The sequence below is a fragment of the Haliotis rubra genome, unplaced genomic scaffold (genome assembly GCF_003918875.1).
Source record: "Haliotis rubra isolate DU_JTF1 unplaced genomic scaffold, ASM391887v1 Scf149, whole genome shotgun sequence".
In the NCBI taxonomy this organism is placed as follows: Eukaryota; Metazoa; Mollusca; class Gastropoda; order Lepetellida; family Haliotidae; genus Haliotis; species Haliotis rubra.
Window position 1 is genome coordinate 641,058 of NW_025765436.1, and position 24,945 is coordinate 666,002.

General features: G+C 41.1%; 2 protein-coding genes across 3 annotated transcripts; both read right to left on the bottom strand.

The window, feature by feature from the left end:
* Positions 1 to 6,512: 6,512 nt before the first annotated feature.
* LOC124269997 (zinc finger protein 711-like) lies at positions 6,513 to 10,433 on the bottom strand. The gene is made up of 3 exons (XM_046705016.1): positions 10,281 to 10,433; positions 6,673 to 8,478; positions 6,513 to 6,612 (listed from the first exon to the last, which is right to left on the bottom strand). The coding sequence occupies exons 1-2, from the start codon at positions 10,396 to 10,398 to the stop codon at positions 7,937 to 7,939; spliced, it is 660 nt and encodes a 219-aa protein (XP_046560972.1). The 5' UTR covers positions 10,399 to 10,433; the 3' UTR covers positions 6,513 to 6,612; positions 6,673 to 7,936.
* Positions 10,357 to 23,348, bottom strand: LOC124269986 (zinc finger protein 431-like). 2 transcript variants are annotated; one of them, XM_046704996.1, is made up of 7 exons: positions 23,292 to 23,348; positions 21,484 to 21,700; positions 18,965 to 20,941; positions 15,503 to 15,802; positions 13,081 to 13,208; positions 10,460 to 10,500; positions 10,357 to 10,428 (listed from the first exon to the last, which is right to left on the bottom strand). In XM_046704996.1, exons 3-6 carry the CDS (start codon positions 19,427 to 19,429, stop codon positions 10,461 to 10,463), a joined length of 933 nt encoding a protein of 310 aa, XP_046560952.1. In that variant the 5' UTR covers positions 19,430 to 20,941; positions 21,484 to 21,700; positions 23,292 to 23,348; the 3' UTR covers positions 10,357 to 10,428; position 10,460. The 2 variants fall into 2 exon arrangements, with proteins under 2 accessions (XP_046560952.1, XP_046560951.1); XM_046704995.1 differs by lacking the exons at positions 10,357 to 10,428; positions 10,460 to 10,500; positions 13,081 to 13,208; positions 15,503 to 15,802 and having other exon boundaries at positions 19,241 to 20,941.
* Positions 23,349 to 24,945: the final 1,597 nt, after the last annotated feature.

Below are 24,945 nucleotides of genomic sequence, written 5' to 3' on the forward strand. Positions count from 1 at the left end.
CAAGGTGTCATCAAACATATTTATTCTAACTAGTTTTCAAATTTATAACATGTTCCATCAACAGGTATCACACAAGATTGTTAAGAAAGCAACCTTATTGTACAGGCAATAGTATCCTTCTCTCATGACCTATAATGGGATTACAATCGTATATATACCTGATATCTCAAATCTCAGTTATTAAGCATAATAACCACAACTGTAACGAATAATGGAAAAGCTCCCAATTTCTATGCTAGTTGAAAGAAAACAATGTGAAAGGCATAGCCATACCTGATATATTGATCACTGAACATCACAAGACAAGTGTAACACATTATGGAAATGCTACAACACTGCTATGCTATTTGTAAGAAATTAATTGTCAAAGACATAACCACTCAAACTCAATCTGACTTAACACTTCCATTACTTATACTGATGATCCATGTGATAAAATGGCATTACCAAATAAGCAGTTTGACATGACTTGTTTGGCATAAAACCTTGCAAAAACACAGGTAGATGACCAGCCAGCTGCTTCCATAATCTGATGCATGGGTACACCTGCACTTGAAGCTGCACTTGTAGAGGCTGATCTGGTGCTATGTCCTGAGAATATAGACACATCCACACCGGCTTCTCTCAAAACGGTCTTAAACCACCGGGGTATAGTCTCTGTTCCTACAGCTTTGTATGGTTTAGTAAAACTTATCAACAGCTGAGGAGATGACCTAAGGTCTACAGTCCTATCTATATACACATCTAAGCAAGAAACTACACATAGGCTTTCAACATCAAATCTTTGCAACTCAATAGGTTTCAAGTGACAGCCTGGTCTAGACTGTTTTAGCAAATCCGTTATCTTGAAAGTTACCTTCTCTCCACTCTTGATCATATTATCTATACTCAAACACTTAAGAGTCTGGGATCTCTGTCCAGTGACCAATGCCAATAACATTGTCAATTTCACTGTTAAGTCCCTGAGTGATAATAAATTGTTCATCTCCTTCTTCTTGAGAAAATCTAGCACTACACTCACATCCCAGGTCTGTTGATACTTGGGGAGTGCTGGTCTAGACTTAAAAACACCTCTTATAAACCTTTTAACCAGCACATGTTGTCCTATAGGAGTACCTGAGGGTAGGCATAAGACACTAGATAGGGCACTTCTTGCGGTATTTATTACACTGTATCCACAGCCCCTGTCATACAACTGGGTCAGGAAACCAATCACGGGTACAGGGTCTGCTTCAAGTGGATTTAATACAGAATTGTTCCCACTGATTGAGGTAGGTCTTATACTGACTGCGAGTACCTGTGCGCCAAGAACTCATAATAATTGAAATAGATCGCGGAGAGACCAAGGTCGAGAGACCAAGGTCTTGAAGACTCTCCCGACAAATGGCACACTAGAAGTTGCATTTTGCCTGTTTACCTCCCAGTTTAGTTTCCCTGATGAAGATTGAGAAGGAATGTCAGCAAATTCAGTGTGGTAGCCTTTAACAATTTGATGGATATAAGGGTCAGATGTTAAAGTTTTCCAAGTCTCGAGATGATACGATATCCTACCACATACTGGAAGACTCTGTTTAGTATCATAAAACTCACTCTTTCTACAGAAATTTTGTCCTTTTCCCAGCTCGTTGAGGTCATGCGGCTGTATGGGTGACTGAACTGTCACGCGCATTGTTTCCTAAAAAAACGACCCCTTCCCCTCTGTGAGCCACCTCTTGTATCTCTGAAGACAGGCGGTCTGCTTTGGCCACCTCTTTGATAGGGATGAAAATGATGAGATGTCACATTATGTACCTTGGTCACCAACTTATTGGTGTCAGTCAGTTCTTTTATCTGTTCAGATAAATTATTCCCGAAGAGATGTTCCGTGATTGGGTTGGTGTGGGCACAAAGTTGTTTAAATTCAGGACGTATGTCCCCTCTAATTGCGTCCCTCCTCTTCAAACTGAGATCTAGATTAGCTGAGGCAATCAAGGCAATGCCATCTACTAGTTGTGTCACAAGAGAGGACACATCAAATGCTTCCTTATTGCACAAAGTGTCCACCACCTTTACCATTGGAACTAACCCCTTGCATATGGAGTTCTGCACTTTTTGCGCTCTGATATCTCGCGACTTACTGTCTGATTCCATGATACGCCATATCTCACTGTTTACACGGGGTGGTTGCAACTTGGGACAGTTTTCCGGGCGGGCATGTTTATCGAACATTTCTGACTTTTGCTTCTCATCAAGCTTTGTGCTAAGCAGACCCTCCACTAATTCTGCCAATTCTGTTTCAATCCGTGGCCCTGTTTGTTCTGAAACTTTGAACACACTGGCAATTTTTCCCAGATCACACACCCGCTTAGAGGGTTGACTGGGGGCCGCCATATTGTTTTGATGAGCAGGGGAGCTAACTCCAGCACTTTGTCCAGCTGCTTGCTGTTCTGAGGGCCGCTGAGCGGTGCTAGGTCTAGCTATTGGCTCGCTCGCCTTTGCAAGACCTTGCTGTGAAGCGCTGTCGTCGGTTCTATAAATAGACTCGTTGCACTGAGAGCCCTCTGGCTAGTAAAGGATGTGATTTTCTTGTTCTGTAACTTTGTCAAGAACTTTGTTGATGACTGCCATTTGATTTTTCTCCATTATATGAAGTGCCTGTGTGAAAAAATCGGCACCTTTGTCAGCACTTACACTTGTGGAAAGTTTGTCAAATTGACCACTGGTCCCTTTTGGACCGCCAATAGAGATACTGTCACCAGTTTTCTCTTCATCAATGTTATTACATTCAACACACGGGGTTGTTTCCTCTGAAACAATTTCTTCCCCATTGTTCACTTTTGGGTCTGATAAAAGTTCTTGTCTCGACTCCCGCTTTTGGGCAGACAAAGACTAACCCAACAATTCATCTTGTAATTTTGCCAAGATGGCCGTACCCCGAGTTGGTGAAGCCATGGGGGAGAAGGTAAGAGGACAGAAGAACTTGACAAAATGGGACTTACATGCGCCGAGCGTGAATGGAAACCGTGCCCAAAGTTCCAAGTAAACAAATCCAAATGTCCAAGAAAGTCACAAAACACAAGAGCACACAAATTCCAAGAATTGAAGAGCTGATCAACAAAGGCTTTGACTTCTACCCGAGTTCACATTTGCACTGAAACCCGATTGCGCATGTGCAATATCATGTGGTCTCTCATGTGACCTGGTACTGAAGGAGAATTTGTTGACACACTAACATTATGTATTAACAACACAACAGTGTATCCAGCACATTTAGTTTCTGGGTTCCATCAGTGTGGTGAGGCACATGGAACATCCTCCTGAACTAGCTCCTTGCACACTTGGCTCTCATGTACACAGTCTTTTTCTCTCATGCTCTCTCCTCTTATCAGTACATCTCCAGCTCTTGGCCAATGCTGGGGAAGTCTCTTTCTTATCTATAGATCTGGACCTCTGGACCAATGCTGGGGCAGTCCTTGTCCTGAGTAACTTAAGCTAACTTCAGATGACAAGTATTAAGAACATTTTCCCCAAACACTAGCCCGTGTGTCTTAAAGGAATCTACCCATTACCTTAAGTACTGAGGAAAAGATAGACCTTAAACACCCTGAAGTTTCACCAATAACATAATGTTATGTTGTATTACCCTGTCATATCTGGTTATTTGTTCAAATGCCATGGAATCACTTGTGTGTATTTACTTTGATAGCAACAATCATGTTTGTATTATTGAGTGCTGAAAACTTTGAACAAATCACAATTTCTTGAGAAGTCAGTAGTCAGAATGTCCTGTTAATGTAAGGACAATCGATATATTGTGTAGTACATGAAATTAGCTCTTTGTCTGTGAATGTGATGGTTTATCGGATGCTTACTGATGTAATTTGTTTTATGCCAGTTTAGTTATGCCTGTGCATTGATCAATATGTAAACGATATTTAATGTTTTTCACTGTATTCATGTTCACACTGAGTGAATTAAACCCAATTTACAAACAAAGTAACATTTCTGTCGTTTGTTGTCTTCATAACGTGTGCTTTAAAAACCAGCATCAGATGATGACAATGGCTGCTTACGGTGCATCACGCTTGGAAGACAACCTGCCATTGTTTACCAGGCTGATTGTGCATCCACAGACTCATGGGGATTCTGGGTAAGGACAGCTTCCTGGTAACCGATGCTTAGCATCATCATGCCTTGGCAATGTGGATTGTTGCTCAGCATATGAATCACTGGGTTATTTATGAGTGAGTGAGTTGAGTTTTATGCCACACTCAGCAATATTCCAGCTATATGGCGGCAGTCTGTAAATTATTGAGTCTGGACCAGACAATCCAGTGATCAACAGCATCAGCATCGATCTACGCTATTGGGACAAGATGACATGTGTCAATCAAGTCAGTGAGCCTGACTACCCGATCCCGTAAGTCACCTCTTATGACTGCAACACATTGTTGGAATATCACTGAGTGACTGAGTGAAACGTAGAGTCTGCCATTATTACCGGGGGTATCAATCAATGTTTTGCCTGGTCAAGAATCAATTATTTAGTAATTGCTGTACTAGACTTCGATACTTTGCTTGCTACACTGTAAAACCACAATAATTTCCAATAGAAAGTCATGTTTTTGCAGGGTGACATTATAATTAGTGCTGTGTTGAAGCAGATTATCTCCCTTGTTATCAATGTCTCTCATCCAATGCTGGAATAAAAACATTCACATTCAGTCCTTCAGCTGAGAAAGATCATTGCAAAGAAATCATAAAGAATAGTTCTTTCTCCAACACAATATGATCCCCTCACAAATAATCCAAAGTAAAAGAAAAGACACCAGCAGACGAATGTTTGAGATAAATTTATAACAATATGGTAAAGTACAATGTATAAACAGACCATATACTCACAAATAATACTAGTCTTTTAATCAGCAGACTTTGGCAAAAAGTTCATGTAAATACATCGTCAAACATCACAATTATCTCAACCAAAGAATGGAAAGCACATATTTTCCCATTCTCTACTCAGTTTATCGCCATTTAGAAGCAACAGATTGTGTTAGTCTTGAAATAAAACTTTAAAATTCCATGCAGTGTGTTGTGGCAGTGTTGCATGATAAAAGATATTTGTTTGTACTCTGAACTGTAGTGGTTGAATGAAGATTGTGGCACTGATATAAGATGGAAGGCAATGAAAACATACTGAATATAGTGAGTGAGTTGGTTACACCTCTTTAACCGTATTCCAGTATTCAGAGCGTGTCAACTTATTGTGATGCAGGGCTCCACTTTTATTTAAATCCAGGCACATGGACATGGTGCTCACAAATCTAAAAACATAATCCATGTGATTTGGGATTCGAGACCACCAGAACACAACTCAACACAGCAAATTACAGCACCCTAAATTACAAGGCATCTTGACCCCAAAATATAGAGTTAGTTTTGGAGAGTATGTACAGACTTCCTAATACTGGTACCAGGTATGTATTTCAATCTGGTTCATTTCTGGAATAGCAAGGCATACACATGTAAGTATATATAACGTGGAAAGACTTCACATGTACAAGCAGCCATCATACAGCTGGAGCATTGCTGAGTGCAGTATTACACAACTGGCAAAAATCTTTTGAGTCAACTAAAATCCAGTAACAATGTTGACACAAATCAACATCCTCTTCTGAACACAAGAGACATAGAAACAAAGGATATTGAATCTACTACACACGTGATAATACTGAGAACAAGGGTTCTTTTCACAGTAGGGGACAGTGGGGTAGCCTAGTAGTTTAAGTGTTTGCTCATCACGCCAGAGACCCGGGTTCGATTCCCCACACGGGTACAATGTGTGAAGTAAATGATAAAACACAACTCCCCAAGGTTTTTGTAGCAAATGTAAACCCACGGAGGGATTTTCCCTCCTCCGCGGGTTTACATTTGCTACCAAAACCCGAGGAGGAGTGTTTTATCAAACTTATGAACCATCATGAATGTAAAACACAAATATGTATTATGTTCAATTTGTGCAAATGTTTTGTGTACCTGTACTGAGCAGAACAACATTGATGGAACAGCCTGCAAAAGATGGAAAAGCCGGTGTCAACTGGGATGCGACATGCAACCAACAAGTTGCCTCGCATGCTCAATGCACGTGGTCTGCATGCGCTACCCTTGTCCTGCACGTGCGCATTTTGTGAGGAACACATGATTCATACTGACAAACAATCTCATTCTTCAGAGCGATCCTTCGTAGCCTAGTGGAAAAAACCCCGCCTAGCTAGAGAGCGAAGGGTTGCGGGTTCGAAACCAGTTAATGCAGTTAACTTTACTGCAGACAAAATCAGATATAGGTTTATAAGCCCATTTCTGGGGTCCCCTGCCTTGATATTGCTGAAATATTGCTAAAAGTGGCTTAAACCATACTCACTCATTCACTCTTTTCACAGTAAAAATTGTGTAAAATTGGAAATGCCAGTATGACTTAATTGGTGTTTTATGCTGAAAAAATATTTGGTATTGTATATCTACAGTGCCTCAGAATCTTCCCATTCATGTATGTCTAAATAACTTCAATCAGACTCCTCTGAAAGTAGTTCCATGTTGGGATTCTGGGTTGAAGCCCATGCTTGTCATACAATACTAAATATCGGGGTTGTTAGGCTGAGTGAATTGGTAGATTTCATTACGGTATGTCCTGACAGTTTGGGCTGTTACTCATCACATAAAGCACTGCATGGCTGATCCAGACAGTATTATTTACAGACTGCTGTCAAATAGCAGCCTTGAAAAGGTAACTTAGAACTGTCAACATCACAATGTAAACATTTTATATTTAATCACAGCTTCCATCAACTCTTAAGGCCATTATTAGTGGGACAATTCATTACATTCTCTGCTAACCCAGGAGCCTAAATAACTCTAATATGCAACTGGTCCGACACTTGAGTCAGGGCATGCTTAAATAACACTGTACAAATGGCAGCTTTACAGACAATTATAGAAGAATAATACATAAAATGATAAATATGAATATTTTTTAACCATCTACCAACCAGAATATATCATTATAAAACATAAACCAACAAATAACATAAGTCTGGCGTAAACTGAGAATTGAACATATACCTGACCCCAATCACCACACACACACAAGTAACAATTGTAAACAGTGAATCTTAAAATCAGTTCACAAATTTTATCAGTGATAATGTAATAATCAGTAAGAGAAAAGGTCTCTTCAGGATGCTTACCAGTTAAAACAGCTTTATACAGGCAAATAGCCAATTCCCAATGTCTACAATTCTTTTAGTGGAAATAATTCATTTATAATGAGTAACATGTCTTCATTTTATTTAGAATAGTTGACATAAAACAAAAAAGCAGGAGAGATACCATGGCAGGTATTTCAAATACTGCACTGAGCAAGATGTGTTTAAAACATCAAATAAAATAAAGCTATGAATGGAATAATTGGACAAAAAATACTAAACTGATTTGGTGAAATATGGAGATGTTATCAATTCCAAACAATGTCTGGAACACAAGACCAAACATGCGAGCGCATGCATGCACACACTCACACGCACCATTCCACCTCACCAGACCTGATTGATGATAAAATACACATGACTCAAGTCATGTCATACAACTGAGACATGATTCACTTAACACGTTGACTGCCACCACTACAAGTTATCTCGTAGCTATATCGGTGGTATTTTAAAACCAATGTTTCACATGTTGGCAAAACAGCACAAGAAGCAATTGTTTCCTGACGGTAACAAAGAACGCCAGGAGACGTTTGTTTCTTGTGCCTATTTTGGCAACATGTGCAACTTGTTTTAAAATACCACTGATGTAGCTACGAGATAACTTGTAGTGGCAAATTCGGCCAGAATTGATACTACGATTATACTCGTGATAGGCAGTGAACGTGTTAAAAAACGGGGATACATTCGGCCTTTCATGCCGGTAACTTCTGGAGGTCTTCAGTACTGTAATACATTGCCTTCTCCCCACCGTCCCCCTTTTCCCGACTCGACCGTTCCATCTGCGCCTCTGTGAGCTGCATGTACAGTATCTGCTCCTTGTCGGTGTTGTAACGCACCTCCTCCCCGGGGTGTTTGTGCATCACATGTTTACGGACGTTCCCACCCATGGCACTGCTGTAGGCGCAGTACGGGCACTGGTAGGGCTTCATGCCCTTGAACACATGCTGTGTTCTGATGTGGAGCTTCATGTGCTCCCCGGTCTTGGAGCTGTATTCACAGTAGGGACACTTCTGTTCCCCGTCCTGGTGGATCTTCCTGTGTGTGCTCATGGCGGAGAACGACTTGTAGCTCTTCCCACAGACGTCGCATGTGCACTTGAATGTTCGATCATGGACATTGCGGATGTGTTTTTGTAGGTAGCTGTTTGTCAGGTATTTCACATTACAATGTGGGCAGGAAAGCTCTTTGCGATTGTCAAAATCAGCCCGGACACCATGACGATGGAATACATGATCTGGAAAAGAACCAAGGTAGCATACTCAGAGCAGAAGATTGACTGAAATCATGAATGTATGTTAATTTCCTGGCTAGAGACAGGTTAACTGGTTCCCATGGTTCCAGGACCTGAGTTGCTGTTCAGATACATGTTGTTTGTTATGAGGGACGGCTAAATTACAACACTACTTACTAGCTAGGTACCAGTGGATGTTGGTACCATATGGATAACACTACTTACTGGCTAGGTAGCAGTGGATGTTGGTAGCATATGGATAACACTACTTACTGGCTAGGTACCAGTGGATGTTGGTACCATATGTATAACACTACGTACTGGCTAGGTACCAGTGGATGTTGGTACCATATGGATAACACTACTTACTGGCTAGGTACCAGTGGATGTTGGTACCATATGGATCAAAATTACTTAATGGCTAGGTATCATATGGATAACACTACTTACTGGCTAGGTACAAGTGGATGTTGGTACCATATAGATAACACTACTTACTGGCTAGGTACCAGTGGATGTTGGTACCATATGGATCAAAATTACTTAATGGCTAGGTATCATATGGATAACACTACTTACTGGCTAGGTACCAGTGGATGTTGGTACCATATGGATCAAAATTACTTAATGGCTAGGTATCATATGGATAACTAGGCTAGGTACCAGTGGATGTTGGTACCATATGGATAACACTACTTACTGGCTAGGTACCAGTGGATGTTGGTACCATATGGATAACACTACTTACTGGCTAGGTACCAGTGGATGTTGGTACCATATGGATAACACTACTTACTGGCTAGGTACCAGTGGATGTTGGTACCATATGGATAACACTACTTACTGGCTAGGTACCAGTGGATGTTGGTACCATATGGATAACACTACTTACTGGCTAGGTACCAGTGGATGTTGGTACCATATGGATAACACTACTTACTGGCTAGGTACCAGTGGATGTTGGTACCATATGGATAACACTACTTACTGGCTAGGTACCAGTGGATGTTGGTACCATATGGATAACACTACTTACTGGCTAGGTACCAGTGGATGTTGGTACCATATGGATAACACTACTTACTGGCTAGGTACCAGTGGATGTTGGTACCATATGGATAACACTACTTACTGGCTAGGTACCAGTGGATGTTGGTACCATATAGATAACACTACTTACTGGCTAGGTACCAGTGGATGTTGGTACCATATGGATAACACTACTTACTGGCTAGGTACCAGTGGATGTTGGTACCATATGGATAACACTACTTACTGGCTAGGTACCAGTGGATGTTGGTACCATATGGATAACACTACTTTACTGGCTAGGTACCAGTGGATGTTGGTACCATATGGATAACACTACTTACTGGCTAGGTACCAGTGGATGTTGGTACCATATGGATAACACTACTTACTGGCTAGGTACCAGTGGATGTTGGTACCATATGGATAACACTACTTACTGGCTAGGTACCAGTGGATGTTGGTACCATATGGATAACACTACTTACTGGCTAGGTACCAGTGGATGTTGGTACCATATGGATAACACTACTTACTGGCTAGGTACCAGTGGATGTTGGTACCATATGGATAACACTACTTACTGGCTAGGTACCAGTGGATGTTGGTACCATATGGATAACACTACTTACTGGCTAGGTACCAGTGGATGTTGGTACCATATGGATAACACTACTTACTGGCTAGGTACCAGTGGATGTTGGTACCATATGGATAACACTACTTACTGGCTAGGTACCAGTGAATGTTGGTACCATATGGATAACACTACTTACTGGCTAGGTACCAGTGGATGTTGGTACCATATGGACAGTGTTGGCACTTGTATTCCTTGTCCTGGTTGTGCTTGCTCTTTACATGGAGTCGCAGAACAGGTTCCTTGGCGAATCCCATTCCACATATGTCGCAGAGGAAAGGGCGGATGTTAAGGTGCAGAGGAAAGAGTACTGCGGATGTTAAGGTGCATCGTTAAATCGGATGTGGTTCTGAAGAGTACTGGAACAGTCAGAGAGATGAAGGCTTTAAATAGCTTTGAGGGTCGATGCTTTATAACAGGTATAATTAGTGGTAACACACTTAGATTACCCTACAAAGGTTCCCATTTGGCATTTCTTGTGTCTGGAGTAAATATTCAACATTATAAACATCGATCAAAGGATTAACCGATAACACGCTGATTGATTAATTTCTTTTATCTTACACAGCGGAATTGTCAAAAGGTAGTGTTTATGTATGTAGATTTACTAATCTATACTGAATACACTCTGTCGGTCGGGTGTCTGCGTAAAAACAACGTCCTTCTTTCAAAGGATTAACCGGCAATACATTGATTGATTGCCCATTATTGGCTAACTAAATTACTGTTTTTAAAGAAAGGCAGACATTATGCAATTAGTTGCCAGGTGTGCTATCTTGGGTGACCAATGAGACTATACACCAATACCTGAAAAGTTTTATCACTTTTTAGTATATTAAACTGTTAAAAGACACATCATTTTGGAACAGTTCTGTGGATATTGATGGATACATTCCTCGAACAAGGTAATGGCCTGATATTGTTCCTATAACTTTAATCTGTTTTAATTTTAATATTTGCATTTTGTTTTATTCATTTGTCGTAGTAGCATTCAACAGAATCATTGTTTTCGCCCAGGAAGTGTAATGAGACAGACAACATGCACTAGGGTGTGTGTCGCGAATTATGATTCACATTGGCAAACTATAAAATGTCTAGATATTACAGTTCTGTTATAAATTCACTATAAGTATCAGCAGATCGTCCTGCTTTTTATTTAGTTTCAAAATGCATACAAGTGTGATAATAAACTAATTAGGATTATAAGACCAAATATAAAGACGCACATTGACTAGTATCTACATACTGGTGAGTGGACATTAACCATGGGAATGTAGCAAGAAATTTATCCGCAGTATTGTGACTTCGACCCCCACCTCGCTTCCGTGGAAGAAATCGTTATGTTATAAGTTGTGTCATGCAAACTCCGCTTTGGTTATGATTCCAATACATATTTAACTATGAGTAGAAAGTAGTCTTGATTTTCTAACTTGAGTGAAAACAAACTATAATCTCATTAATTCTAACAGATTTTTTATTTTTTAAATGATACCGGCCCTGTCGGAACATCCAGCCAGTCTGAGGATATATGGTATTTAGGGTTGTTTTCACGTTACAAAATCAAAACTACTTTTCTACTGGTAATAAAATATGTATTTTATTGATGGCCAATAGGATTTTGCATGACATAGCATATATCATAACAATTTATCTCGTGGCAGCGAGGTGGAGTGTCATTATAATACTACTTACAATATTATTGTTACTTGACCACAACCTCACTTCCGAGGAAGAAATCGTTATGTTACAAGTTGTGTCATAGAAAATCTTTATGGTCATCAATCATATGCATATTTTACTACAACTAGTAAGTAGTTTTGATTCTTTAACTTCCGTGAAGCGATCTGAAAACAAGTAAGATATCGTTTCAGGCTTCCTAGCGCCGCTTCGCGACTCTACAAACATAACCCATTTAGCACGAACTGCGGGTCCTGTGGAAATCTGTGCATGGGGACACCATCGCCCGACCCCTAGGAGCAATTGATCGACAAAGCAACGATTCGGCATGTCTTCGTTGATGTCGAGAAATCATCAAAATGATGAGCGTGCTACATATTTTCTATACAACTAACTGAAAATCGTTCCTCATATGACGCCACTGCAGTGCTCTGGCGACAGAGTTACGTAAACCTGTCTGTGGTTTTCGTATGGTGAGAGGGAAAGCAGGCTTACTTTTTACCACTTTAATCGCCGGTATTAATTAACCACAAGTTTTTAAAGAATAAATTTGGTGTTCCGCATAAGACTAACCACAAATCTTTCATATGTAATGGTTAAAAGAGTAACAAAAAACAAAGTTTATTGGTTCTTTAATGTCTTTTTAACAGTAATTCGGTTATTTTACTGTATTTTACTTAAGCTTACATTGGGATTAAAGCCCAAATAAAAACTCCATGACCACAGATAAAGTGTTGACAAACCAAGGATGATAATCTAGGTGAATTAGGGATGTTATACCATGATGATTAGATCCAGTCTTGACTAAGGACTATAACTTATTAAAGCGATTACAGAATAGAAGATGAAAGAGTGGACGAATGTTGTTTTACGCCTGTCAACAATATTCCAGCTACATATGGATGTCCTGTAAACATTGATTACGAGTCCGACAAACCTGTGGTTGATAGAATCCCCAGTCCGTAGGAAGATACCATACTCAATACTTTGGTGAGTAATGATTTAACGAGTGAGTATGGTTTTACGCTGCCTTTAGCAATATTCCAGCAAAATCATGGCAGGGGACACCAGAAATGGGCTTCACACATTATACCCATGTGGGGAAACGAACCTGCGTCTTTGGCGTAACGAGTAACCCACTAGGCTACCCCACCGCCCTGAGTACTGATTTAGCATTAAAACATTTTCTAAGGTTTCCAAGTTTTAAGAGACCCTTAGAACTTTTCCCAGTATTATCGTCAGTGGAGAAATGGACAACTCACTCTCCTGTTTTGACGACTAAGTTGCAGTGAGGACACTTGTGCTCGGTGTGACCTATACGCTTATGTTTCTCCAGGAAGAACTTGCGGACAGTCTCGTACTCACACCCTTCAACATCACATCTAAACAGCTGCAACACAGGAAGTATTACGGTCAGAAGACAGTGATAGAGACAGATCAGTTGTACAGAGGCAAAGTCCTGTAAGTGAACATTAGCAATATTCCACAGCAGGGGACCAATGGGCTTCAAACATAGTACCCATGTCAGGGATCGAAACCCTTGACTTGGGTGTGACGAGGAGACAGTTTAACCACTACGCTACCCCACCCCCACCATCTAGTCATCACAGAACTGACTCCAAGACTACTTATATTATGGGACCGCCTCCGTGGTGTAGTGGTTAAAACGTCCGCCCGGAGAGCGGAAGGTCGCGGGTTTGATCCCCGACCGCGTCATACCAAAAGACGTTAAAATATGGTACTTGTTGGTCCCTGCCTGGCGCTCAACATTAATGGGTACAACAAGGACTGGTCAGCTCGGAGTCAGTATAATGTGTCTGAGTGGGGTATTCATGCTTCACTGCGGTATGGTATCTCAGTGGGCTAGCACTATAAAACCAGCTTAAGTCTGGGCTAGTACAAGCAGCCACACATACACATAGACACGCATGCACGTCGTCATATGAGCGAAATATTCTCAAGCACAACGTAAAACCCAATTTCACCTCACCTCACTTATATTATGGCGATAATTTGTAAATAGAAAAGCAGATTGGTTTATCAATTCTAAAATAGTCAAATATCATCCATCCAGAAATCACACGACCAAGAAAACCTAGTACTAAAACATGTTTCAGGTTTCATTCTATGTTTCAGTTTGTGAAACTAGTTGACTACTGAGAACATTTCCTGCAATATTAGCTATACTCAAAATTATATGTCATCAAACTTGAAAGTATCAGTTCAAAAAAAGTAAGCTACAAATGATGGATGGCGGAGATAAAATCAGGTCCCCATTCCACAGAGTGATCTGTCATAGATTTTCAGTAAAACAGTCCATGCATTTTGAGGATGAGAAATGACGCATGTTCCTTTTGTTCTACATAAGACCTTCATATACATACAGAAGGTACAAGCCACTACAACTACCACTAACCCAGTGTTTGGAGCACTACTGCTTGTCCTATATGGTGATATACACTGACACTGTTCAACATTGTATATTCAGTCAATTGTTGCCTTGACAGATGACTAATTACCAGCTGTATAATAACGTGTGCACAGCTAATTGCTATTTCTGTCTCTGTTTACAACACAAATACACATGGTAATCTTAATCCCTGCATATAATACAGTGCCTTCACAAAATTAAACTGACTGACTGACTGAGTGTGGTTTTACGCCGTTTTTAGCAATATTCCAGCAATATCACGGCGGGGGACACCAGAAATGGGCTTCACACATTGTACCAATGTGGGGAATCGAACCCAGGTCTTCGCCGTGACGAGCCAACGCTTTCAAAAAATTAAAACTGAAAAGACAAATAATCTTGTCTAGTGATATTCAATCGCAAATTTGATGTCTTCTCCGACAAAGTTGTTTTCTCTTAATCGTTCATGAGAAGCAATATGATACGATGTCGTTTTCTTACCACCAGAAAAAGGTTTGACGTAAGTGTAACCTGTAGATAAGCCGATTCCCTTCTACAGACTGCTTTTTTCCCTCAAAATTTGGCTTATCTACAGTCATATTCAGTAAATAGGGAATATTTTCAGTAAATATACAAGTAGGGAGTTTCAGATAAAGGCCTCATCCTCTTTCTACCTCTAGCCATCTGGTAATGGGTCTGCCAGACACAAGGGAATACATTGTAAAAGGGGTCTGTCTCAAGTCTAGAATGATCTGGCATGTGTAGCGTGCCTCTGCTCTAGGAAATTTCTCCTAAAATTAAGAAATGTTCAGGGCTCTTTTTAGATTTTTTTATTTTAGATTTGGTAGATATATAATTCTAAAATGATAACTTTATGTCTGGAACTAGAAGTCGTTGGTTAGCTAGTTGGGTTGTTGTTTAACGTCGCACTTAGCACTATTCCAGCTATATGGCGGCGGCCTGTAATTAACCGAGTCTGGACCATACAATCCAGTGATCAACAGCATGAGCATTGATCTACACTATGATGTGTATCAATCAAGTCAGCGAGTCTGACCACCAGACCCAGATAGACAACTCTTGTGACAAGCATGGGTTGCTGAAGACCTATTCCAACCCCGATCTTCACAGGTCTGGAACTAAATGCCAGTCAAGTCATCAAGATCTAGGCCAGATGAAACATAAAGTAATGTAAAGGACAAAATTTCATCAGCATGGTTTAAGTGGCCACTATGTTTGTGTAGCAGCAGCAGCAGCAGCAGCTCATACATCACCTTCACTGAATGTTGTATGCCATGCTGGTCTCGCTCGTGCTCCTGCTGATGGACGTACTTCACAAACTCCTGGCCACACTGTGTACACGAGAAGATGGGCTTGTTGCCATGAACCTTCATCACGTGTTTGTCCAGCATGGCCTTCAGGTGGAACATCCGAGGCCTCTGACAGTGTGTACACTTGTACTTCACATCGGGATGTTCCAGCTTAGCATGGCGTTCCAGTTCACCATAGTCAATAGAGGCAAAATGGCAGCCTTCAATTTCACAGTTGACTAGGAGGGCTGAGTTCATCTCAACCTGAAAGAGAAATTGTGGTCAAGGTGGAACATTTTCCATTGAAACATTTCCCTGTATACATGCATTGACAATAAACTTTCACAAATCAAAATCTGAGAAATCTTATAAGCAGCTGCATCTACTCAAGATTTACAAAGACACCTGGCATGTTGCTTTGTCCATCTCGGATGGAAAGTGATAAGTACTCTCAGTGAGGACTGGTCATTTCATTCATGTACTGGTATGTGACCCAGAGTGTCAAACTGGGGTAACTGTCAACAGTAGTGACTACCGGGGTAACTGTCAACAGTAGTGACTACCGGGGTAACTGTCAACAGTAGTGACTACCGGGGTAACTGTCAACAGTAGTGACTACCAGGGTAACTGTCAACAGTAGTGACTACCGGGGTAACTGTCAACAGTAGTGACTACCGGGGTAACTGTCAACAGTAGTGACTACTGGGGTAACTGTCAACAGTAGTGACTACCGGGTAACTGTCAACAGTAGAGACTACCAAGGTAACTGTCAACAGTAGTGACTACTAACTGTCAACAGTAGAGACTACCACTGTCAACAGTAGTGACTACCGGGTGTGACTGTCAACAGTAGTGACTACGGGGTGACTGTCAACAGTAGAGACTACACTGTCAACAGTAGAGACTACGCCGGGTAACTGTCAACTGTAGTGACTACCGGGGTAACTGTCAACAGTAGAGACTACCGGGATAACTGTCAACAGTAGAGACTACCGGTGTAACTGTCAACAGTAGAGACTACCGGGGTAACTGTCAACAGTAGAGACTACTGGGGTAACTGTCCACAGTAGAGACTACTGGGGTAACTGTCAACAGTAGAGACTACCGGGGTGACTGTCAACAGTAGAGACTACCGGGGTAACTGTCAACTGTAGTGACTACCGGGGTAACTGTCAACAGTAGAGACTACTGGGGTAACTGTCAACAGTAGAGACTACCGGTGTAACTGTCAACAGTAGAGACTACCGGGGTAACTGTCAACAGTAGAGACTACCGGGGTAACTGTCAACAGTAGTGACTACCGGGGTGACTGTCAACAGTAGTGACTACCGGGGTAACTGTCAACAGTAGTGACTACCGGGGTAACTGTCAACAGTAGTGACTACCGGGGTAACTGTCAACAGTAGTGACTACCGGGGTAACTGTCAACAGTAGAGACTACTGGGGTAACTGTCAACAGTAGTGACTACTGGGGTAACTGTCAACAGTAGAGACTACCGGGGTAACTGTCAACAGTAGTGACTACCGGGGTGACTGTCAACAGTAGTGACTACTGGGGTAACCGTCAACAGTAGAGACTACCGGGGTAACTGTCAACAGTAGAGACTACTGGGGTAACTGTCCACAGTAGAGACTACTGGGGTAACTGTCAACAGTAGTGACTACCGGGGTAACTGTCAACAGTAGAGACTACCGCGGTAACTGTCAACAGTAGTGACTACTGGGGTAACTGTCAACAGTAGAGACTACCGGGGTAACTGTCAACAGTAGAGACTACTGGGGTAACTGTCCACAGTAGAGACTACTGGGGTAACTGTCAACAGTAGAGACTACCGGGGTGACTGTCAACAGTAGAGACTACCGGGGTAACTGTCAACTGTAGTGACTACCGGGGTAACTGTCAACAGTAGAGACTACTGGGGTAACTGTCAACAGTAGAGACTACCGGTGTAACTGTCAACAGTAGAGACTACCGGGGTAACTGTCAACAGTAGAGACTACGGGGTAACTGTCAACAGTAGTGACTACGAGGGTGACTGTCAACAGTAGTGACTACCGGGGTAACTGTCAACAGTAGTGACTACCGGGTAACTGTCAACAGTAGTGACTACCGGGGTAACTGTCAACAGTAGTGACTACCGGGGTAACTGTCAACAGTAGTGACTACCGGGGTAACTGTCAACAGTAGTGACTACCGGGGTAACTGTCAACAGTAGAGACTACCGGGGTAACTGTCAACAGTAGTGACTACCGGGGTAACTGTCAACAGTCACCAGTAGTGACAGTAGTGACTACCGCGAACTGTCAACAGTAGAGATTACCGGGTGAATCCGTCACACCGGGTACTGTCAGTAGAGAACTTCACTGGGTAACTGTCAACAGTAGAGACTACCGGGTAATATTCGTCAACAGTAGAGACTAAACTGTCAACAGTAGAGACTACTGGGGTAACTGTCAACAGTAGAGACTACTGGGGTAACTGTCAACAGTAGAGACTACCGGGTGGTCAACAGTAGAGACTACCGGGTAACTGTCAACAGCTACCGTAACTACCGGGTAACTGTCAACAGTAGAGACTACCGGGGTGACTGTCAACAGTGAGACTACAGGGGTAACTGTCACCAACTGTCAACAGTAGTGACTACCGGGTAACTGTCAACAGTAGTGACTACGGGTGGTAATCAACGAGTAGAGACTACTGGGGTAACTGTCAACAGTAGTGACTACTGACAACAGTAGAGACTACCGGGGTAACTGTCAACAGTAGTGACTACCGGGGTGACTGTCAACAGTAGTGACTACTGGGGTAACCGTCAACAGTAGAGACTACCGGGGTAACTGTCAACAGTAGAGACTACTGGGGTAACTGTCCACAGTAGAGACTACTGGGGTAACTGTCAACAGTAGTGACTACCGGGGTAACTGTCAACAGTAGAGACTACCGCGGTAACTGTCAACAGTAGTGACTACTGGGGTAACTGTCAACAGTAGAGACTACTGGGGTAACTGTCAACAGTAGTGACTACCGGGGTAACTGTCAACAGTAGAGACTACCGGGGTAACTGTCAACAGTAGAGACTACCGGGGTAACTGTCAACAGTAGAGACTACTGTCATATCCTAGTGTTCACACATCCTCTATTAAATATAAAACAATTATGACAGCATCTTGCCAATTATACACACCAACTATTATAGTAACATCGCAGAATATTACACTGTAAAGCATAACCAATGAAAGTGTGAAGTGGCCTCATCACATACATGTAATAATGCAAATATTGAAAATTCCTTAAGCAAAAGCATGGTCATACTTTAAAGCTTCCCTGTTACTGTGATTTGATGCACCTGATAAAAATACCTGTGACAACAACATATGATGCTCTTGACGAACATACCTGTGAGATGATGCACTTGACAAACATACCTGTGACAGTGACATGTGATGTACCTGCATCAGGTGGAACTTGAGTGTTTTCCTTAAGGAGTAGGCAGACCCACACTCGGTACACAGCAGACATTCTCCCGATGGTTTCCTCTTCTTATTTTGGCCTTTCACCTCTTTCAGTAAAACTTTTACCTTTGACCTCTGACCTTGCAACTTCCTCTTCTGAGAAAGATGGACAGAGATTGTGTGAAGTCTCCAAGTGCTGAATCTTTTAAAGTCCTTTTTGCAGAGTGTACATGCGTAGCTATGTGAGGAGGTGTGGTGGAGGTTTTGAGATAAATACAAGTTCTTCAAAAACAAAAGCATACGATATCTTCTACATAAAGTCTTTGTCATCCTCTCCAGGTTAGATGCTCTTTTCAGTTTTTTCCACTTAACACTGAACTCAAATTTACTGCGTTTAAGGTTCTTTTGATTTTTTAGTTTACCTTCAGCAAAATGCATTAATTTTTTATGTGCTTTTTCCTGAAATTACACTTTGATTCTTTGGATAATTTCACATCTGTAGCAGTAGGTTTAGGGTGCCTTGTGTTGCGTCTCTGTGTGACCTTCACCTTCACTTCATCATCAACTACAGGGTCACATTTTGACTGCCTTCCTCGACTTCTCTGTATACAGGTTTGAACTGATGAGGAAGTAACCGTTTTAACTTGGTTTTGGATCTTGTTTGTCGTCTATTTGTTTCTGTGGTTACTGATACACTGCTACATGACTTCACTTGTTTTTTACTTGTAACTCGTCCAGTCTTCCTGGGTGTAGCTTGACTTGAACACTCTGTGGGTTTTAGAGGATCTTCAACGCCATCAGGGACACTTCCACTATAAAGAGTATTTTGTGTGACAACAATATGTGAAGTGTCTCCATCAACCAAACCGTTACCTTCCTTACTTTGAAGAGGATTACGACCCTCCTCCTCACCAATGGCTGGGCTTTGTTTGGGCACAGAGGAACATGTAACTTGTGGAACAATAAATTCATTGTAAATATTTGTCTCATTAACATTTAATGAATGAACAGTTGTTGGATCGCTAACATCTGATAGCTTAACATCACTAGTTGATTCCTCACAACTGATGTGACTCCTTATCTGGTCCTGACCTGGATTATGAACAAGTTGTTCCTGCACCTGTTCATAGTTAGAGCCACCTTGTTGTCCATCAGTGATAGGTTGAGAAGGAACTGGAGAACCTGCTCCAGCACGTCCAGTAGAACTCAGGGCAACTCCAGTGGAGACAGCTAAACCAGTCTGTACAGATGCTTGTGTGTTGTTACTCAGTGTTTCACTTTGTGAAGTCCTTTGAGGCTCAAGTAGAACAGTTTGTTGAGGACCTTGTGGGTTAGTTGTGATAGGTGTGTTATGGGCAGAGGCTGACTTTTGAGAAACTGTGTACACATTTAGTGTTTGTAGCAGATGGATGTCACTGGAGCCTCTCTGGTTTACAACTGCATCTGTGATGTGTGGATCATGGGTAGAAGTTTGTACAGTGCCAACAGACTGAAGTTGTATACTGGGTGTAGACTGTTGATGGCTGGTCTGCAAGTGTTGTTGGGGAAGCTGTACAGCACACACAGTGGAGCCTCTGGTGATGCTTGGATTTGCTGCTTCAGAGCTCACCCTTACATCACCATGTAGGACATCACCATCTGTTACACTAAAGCCACTCCTCATCTGTGCAGTGTGCACATTCATCATGCCTTGCTGCCCAGCTATCTGCACTTCCTGCAGGGCACCTGTCAAACTGGTGTTCTCCTGATGCCCTCTATCCTGAACCAGGAGTCCTCCACAGCTGCCAGGGAGGAGCCTGTCTGCACTCTGTAAGGCCTCCACTATGGTGGTGAACTGCAGCGTAGTGGCAGCTTCCAGGATCTTCTGCTTCCATGGCCACAGGGATGGAACCTTCACTTCCCCTTGGTATATCAGGCTGAGAAGAGCACCAAGCACATGGGCCTCGATGCCTGCAAGCAAATGCAGACCATTTTAATCAGTAGTGTTTAAACAGATATTTGGATGAAGCATGGCTTAGCAGACTGGGGGTTTAAAATATCAGTTAGGTGATCATACAAATGTACCATTTGGTATCAGGACCCCTGCATGGTTAGGGTCAGGGCTGACCTAATTGAGAACAGTTACACTGTGTGACCTGTCTAACTGTGTGTCATTCTTCTTCTTCATGGATCGTTGGTGCTTGTTTATTCACAGGCAGCCCTGATATAACTGAAATATTGCGGGTGATGGCATAGTAAGTGAGTGATGAGTGGGTACCCATTAGCAATATCAAAGTGAACAATACTGACTTCATGTTGTAAAGGGGATGGTGGGGAAGCCTAGTGGTTAAAGTGCTCGCTCATCACGCTGAAGACCCGGGTTCGATTCCCCACATGGGGCACAATGAGTGAACCCCATTTCTGGTGTCCCCTGCCATAATATTGCTGGAATATTGCTAAAAGCGGCATAAAACTCCCTCACTCACTCAGTCATGTTGCAAAGAACCACCTACTTGTCTTGAATTCTGTGATTGTTTCATTGGTTTCCCTCCAACCATGAAACACCCAGTGGAAGAAGGAGGAGTTGATTGCCAGCAGAAGTTGATGTGCCTTGAAAGTAGTTCCGTCTTGTGCGATGAGGCTGACATCACAAAGTGCCTGGTTACAGTAAAACTCGTGGAGGCCTTTGATTGCCACCGAGCTGTGTTGTGGCCACACCAGGGTCTCCATCTGTAACAACATCAACAGCTAACAACATTATCAACAACTTCTTTATTATGATTCAACATTTAAAAATTATCTCTATCATTGTCAAGCAAGAGTGACAGCAATAAAAGGATCATTACCAAAACATCAATCACATCATGATTGAATAAAGAAGTTGTCATCCATAAAACTATTTCAGGGATTTACTTTGAGTATTTGAGGGTCCCTGGGACAACAAAATGGGGGTCCCAGACACTTAAATATCATTATTAATACTGTTATTGTATTGTGTATCATGATCATCACATTGTTACAGTAATTAAATTGCAAATAATACCATAACCCAGCTAGTAGCAAACTCAGTGATAACTTATTGTCACTTGATTGGAAATTTTACAAAAAGTATTTGGACTTTTTCTGAGTCCCTGTGGACGCACTAATACATTTTCTTGCGCCCATTGTCAATTTTTATGCGTCCTATAAATCCCTGACTATTTTGCTTACTTCTAAAATACCAATGAAACAGTTTGTACTTGAATGCATATACATGTACTTAAGGTCCAACGTTTATTAGCTTAAGAACAAGATCCTTTGTCAGTTTTAGACCATAGAATTAAATAAAGAAATCAAGACAACTTAGATGTCAATTAACGAACATTGTGTCTCATTGCATATCTGAACATTAACAGGTTTCTAGTCTGATTAATATGCAATAATGGATTGTATAGTTCATCAATGAAAAGATGTGAAAAGTTCTTCACAATGTAACATTGTATATTTGTTGAGTACAATGTGAATTAAATTTTAACTCTCCACAGTAAAACAATATAAACATTGTATCTCTGATAGGTACAGTAATATTAATATTTCTTTCATAGATCAGTTCTATGTCACATATTCACCTTTTTGAATACTAAGGTGTTGAACAATCTAAAACCATGTTGGTTTGTTACCCATGAATTTTGTGGTTGAAATCACATACAAACATGAATTTAAATCATGTCTATTCTTAATTAACTATCTCAGAAAATGTTAAATCTATGAAAAGTCAGTTTATTAGAGATATAAGCCAGTCTCTGTTAAAGATATATAACACTATCAGACTAACTCCACCCAACAAAGGTTATACATTCAATAAACAGATTAAATATTTATTTGGTGAAATTGGAAATGAAAATACAAATCTATTTCACTTTAATGTGTTTTCGGGAGTGATGATGTGAGTTACGTAACACACAATGACCTGATAACCTATAAAAACGTAACAACAAACTGTAGTAAACAAAAACATTTAGCTCCATACTTTATTAGAAATATTTGCATCAATTGCATATGCGTGCTGTGTGTCTTTATATCCATCAGTGATCGGCAGTAATATTACAATAACAGATAAACAAGACCACGTAAAATCTGACGCTCTCGTGCACAATGCAGTGACGTAACACGTTAACTGCACATTGGATAATTACGAAAACAGTTCAAGTGTATTGTTCTCTATGCCCAAGCCTCCAGAGTGTGGAACATCATAGAACATATACCTATGTTTGCTCAATAGTCTGAAACACCATGTTAATGTTAGGTTAAATATTCATGAAGACGCAATGACATAGTTTACGTTTTACAGCAGAATCAAAATCACTAGGGACATTCTTCGTTTGGAACGACTTCCGTGCTTACAAACAGAGTTACGTCCCCTGAAAATTATCATAAAATTTGCCGCTTCGATACATTTGTTTCAAGTTGTGCGCATTTAATCACTGCTCTTGAAAAATATGAAATAATTGGCAAATTATGAGACACGCAAATTTATTGCTCGTTTCTGTATGCCGGGACACAACAAATAACCACTGGTTCTTTGAGTAATTAACTATAAGCATGGGGTCAAAGTAAGACAGTTAAAAGAGCATTCCTGGTTCCTCGTTATGCTTTATTTTAAGAGGGAAAACTTTATTCAAATCATTATTCTGATTAGGAACAGTGACATATGTTTATTTGTTTCCTTTTTTTAACAAAGTGAATGGAGTGATTTTATACCCAATATTTCTTGTATTTTTTAAAACATTCCAAATGTTTTGTTTTAGTTCAATTAATTTTAGCATTTACTTTACCAAATCATATACATTCTACCAAAATCTTGTCAATGGATGGTATCGGGGTAGCGTAGTGGTTAATGCGTACGCTCGTCACGCCGCAGACCAGAGTTCAATTCCCAACCAAGGCAAAACCGCGACTTGGGTCACGGCTTGTTTTACAGTAGCGGTAGCAACGGAAATCTGACAAAACTCCACTACATGTAACTCATCTATAATATTTATGTCTATATAAAATGTAGCACATGTAAAATAATCGTTAATATAAAGGAGCATATTTCCGGAAGAACTGACCACTGTTACTGAGTATTATTCGCTTCCGTACTAACAGCTCGCCATAAATATGGTTTCATTGTATATTCCTATTCTCCAAAATCTAGCGTAATATATTTACATTCTGTTAGTGATAGGGATATAACACACCGATTCGCCGAGAATGGAATTTTCCTGCAATAATATTACGAGTGTTTGATTCCAGCCTGAACAACAAGGATAACCGTATTGATCTTTGCGATCACACTTCTGCTTATATCAATCATCTGCGTATCTCAATATCAGACCACTAATGCAGGTGTAGATGTACATTGCTCCTATCTAGTATAAAGTAGCCAACAGTAGATTTGTATGTACCAGAGCTACGACTTCGCCGCTGAATTATTTTGAGGAGAAATTGATATCCAAGACATCAGTCTTCTCATATGTCGTAGGGGCGGTGGGGTAGCCTAGTGGTTAAAGCGTTGGCTCGTCACGCCGAAGACCCGGGTTCGAATCCCCACATGGGTACAATGTGTGAAGCCCATTTCTGGTGTTCCCCGCCGTGATGCTGCTGGAATATTGCTAAAAGCGGCGTAAAACCAAACTCAGTCAGTCAGTCATATGTCGTATGTATTCTACATGGAAAATGTCTGTCAACAAGTCAATGAGTGAAAAAGAAGGAATCTTCCAGCAACCCAAAGTACGTCTTAATGCACTCAGAAACACTTTTTACTGAAAACGCTGTTGTTTTGTTTTTGTAATTTGCTGTTAGTAGATCCGTCGACTGTAATAAATTGAAAAAAGACTAAAACATGTGAATATCGGTTTTTGATAACGACGAATGCAAACTTATGTGATCTCCACTAAAGAGTTGTGTATACGGTTCTTTCAACCACAAGACAGGGGAATGCATAACTGACATAG

What these genes read in the sequence shown, in the direction of transcription:
- LOC124269997 (XM_046705016.1), bottom strand. Translation starts at nt 10,398, where the DNA reads ATGGGATTCGCCAAGGAACCTGTTCTGCGACTCCATGTAAAGAGCAAG. An exon ending in CATCCACTGGTACCTAGCCA is followed by an intron (nt 8,479 to 10,280) that starts GTAAGTAGTGTT and finishes GTTCTTTTCCAG; the next exon opens with ATCATGTATTCCATCGTCAT.
- LOC124269986 (XM_046704995.1), bottom strand. Translation starts at nt 21,700, where the DNA reads ATGGAGACCCTGGTGTGGCCACAACACAGCTCGGTGGCAATCAAAGGC. An exon ending in AATCACAGAATTCAAGACAA is followed by an intron (nt 20,942 to 21,483) that starts GTAGGTGGTTCT and finishes ATTTGCTTGCAG; the next exon opens with GCATCGAGGCCCATGTGCTT.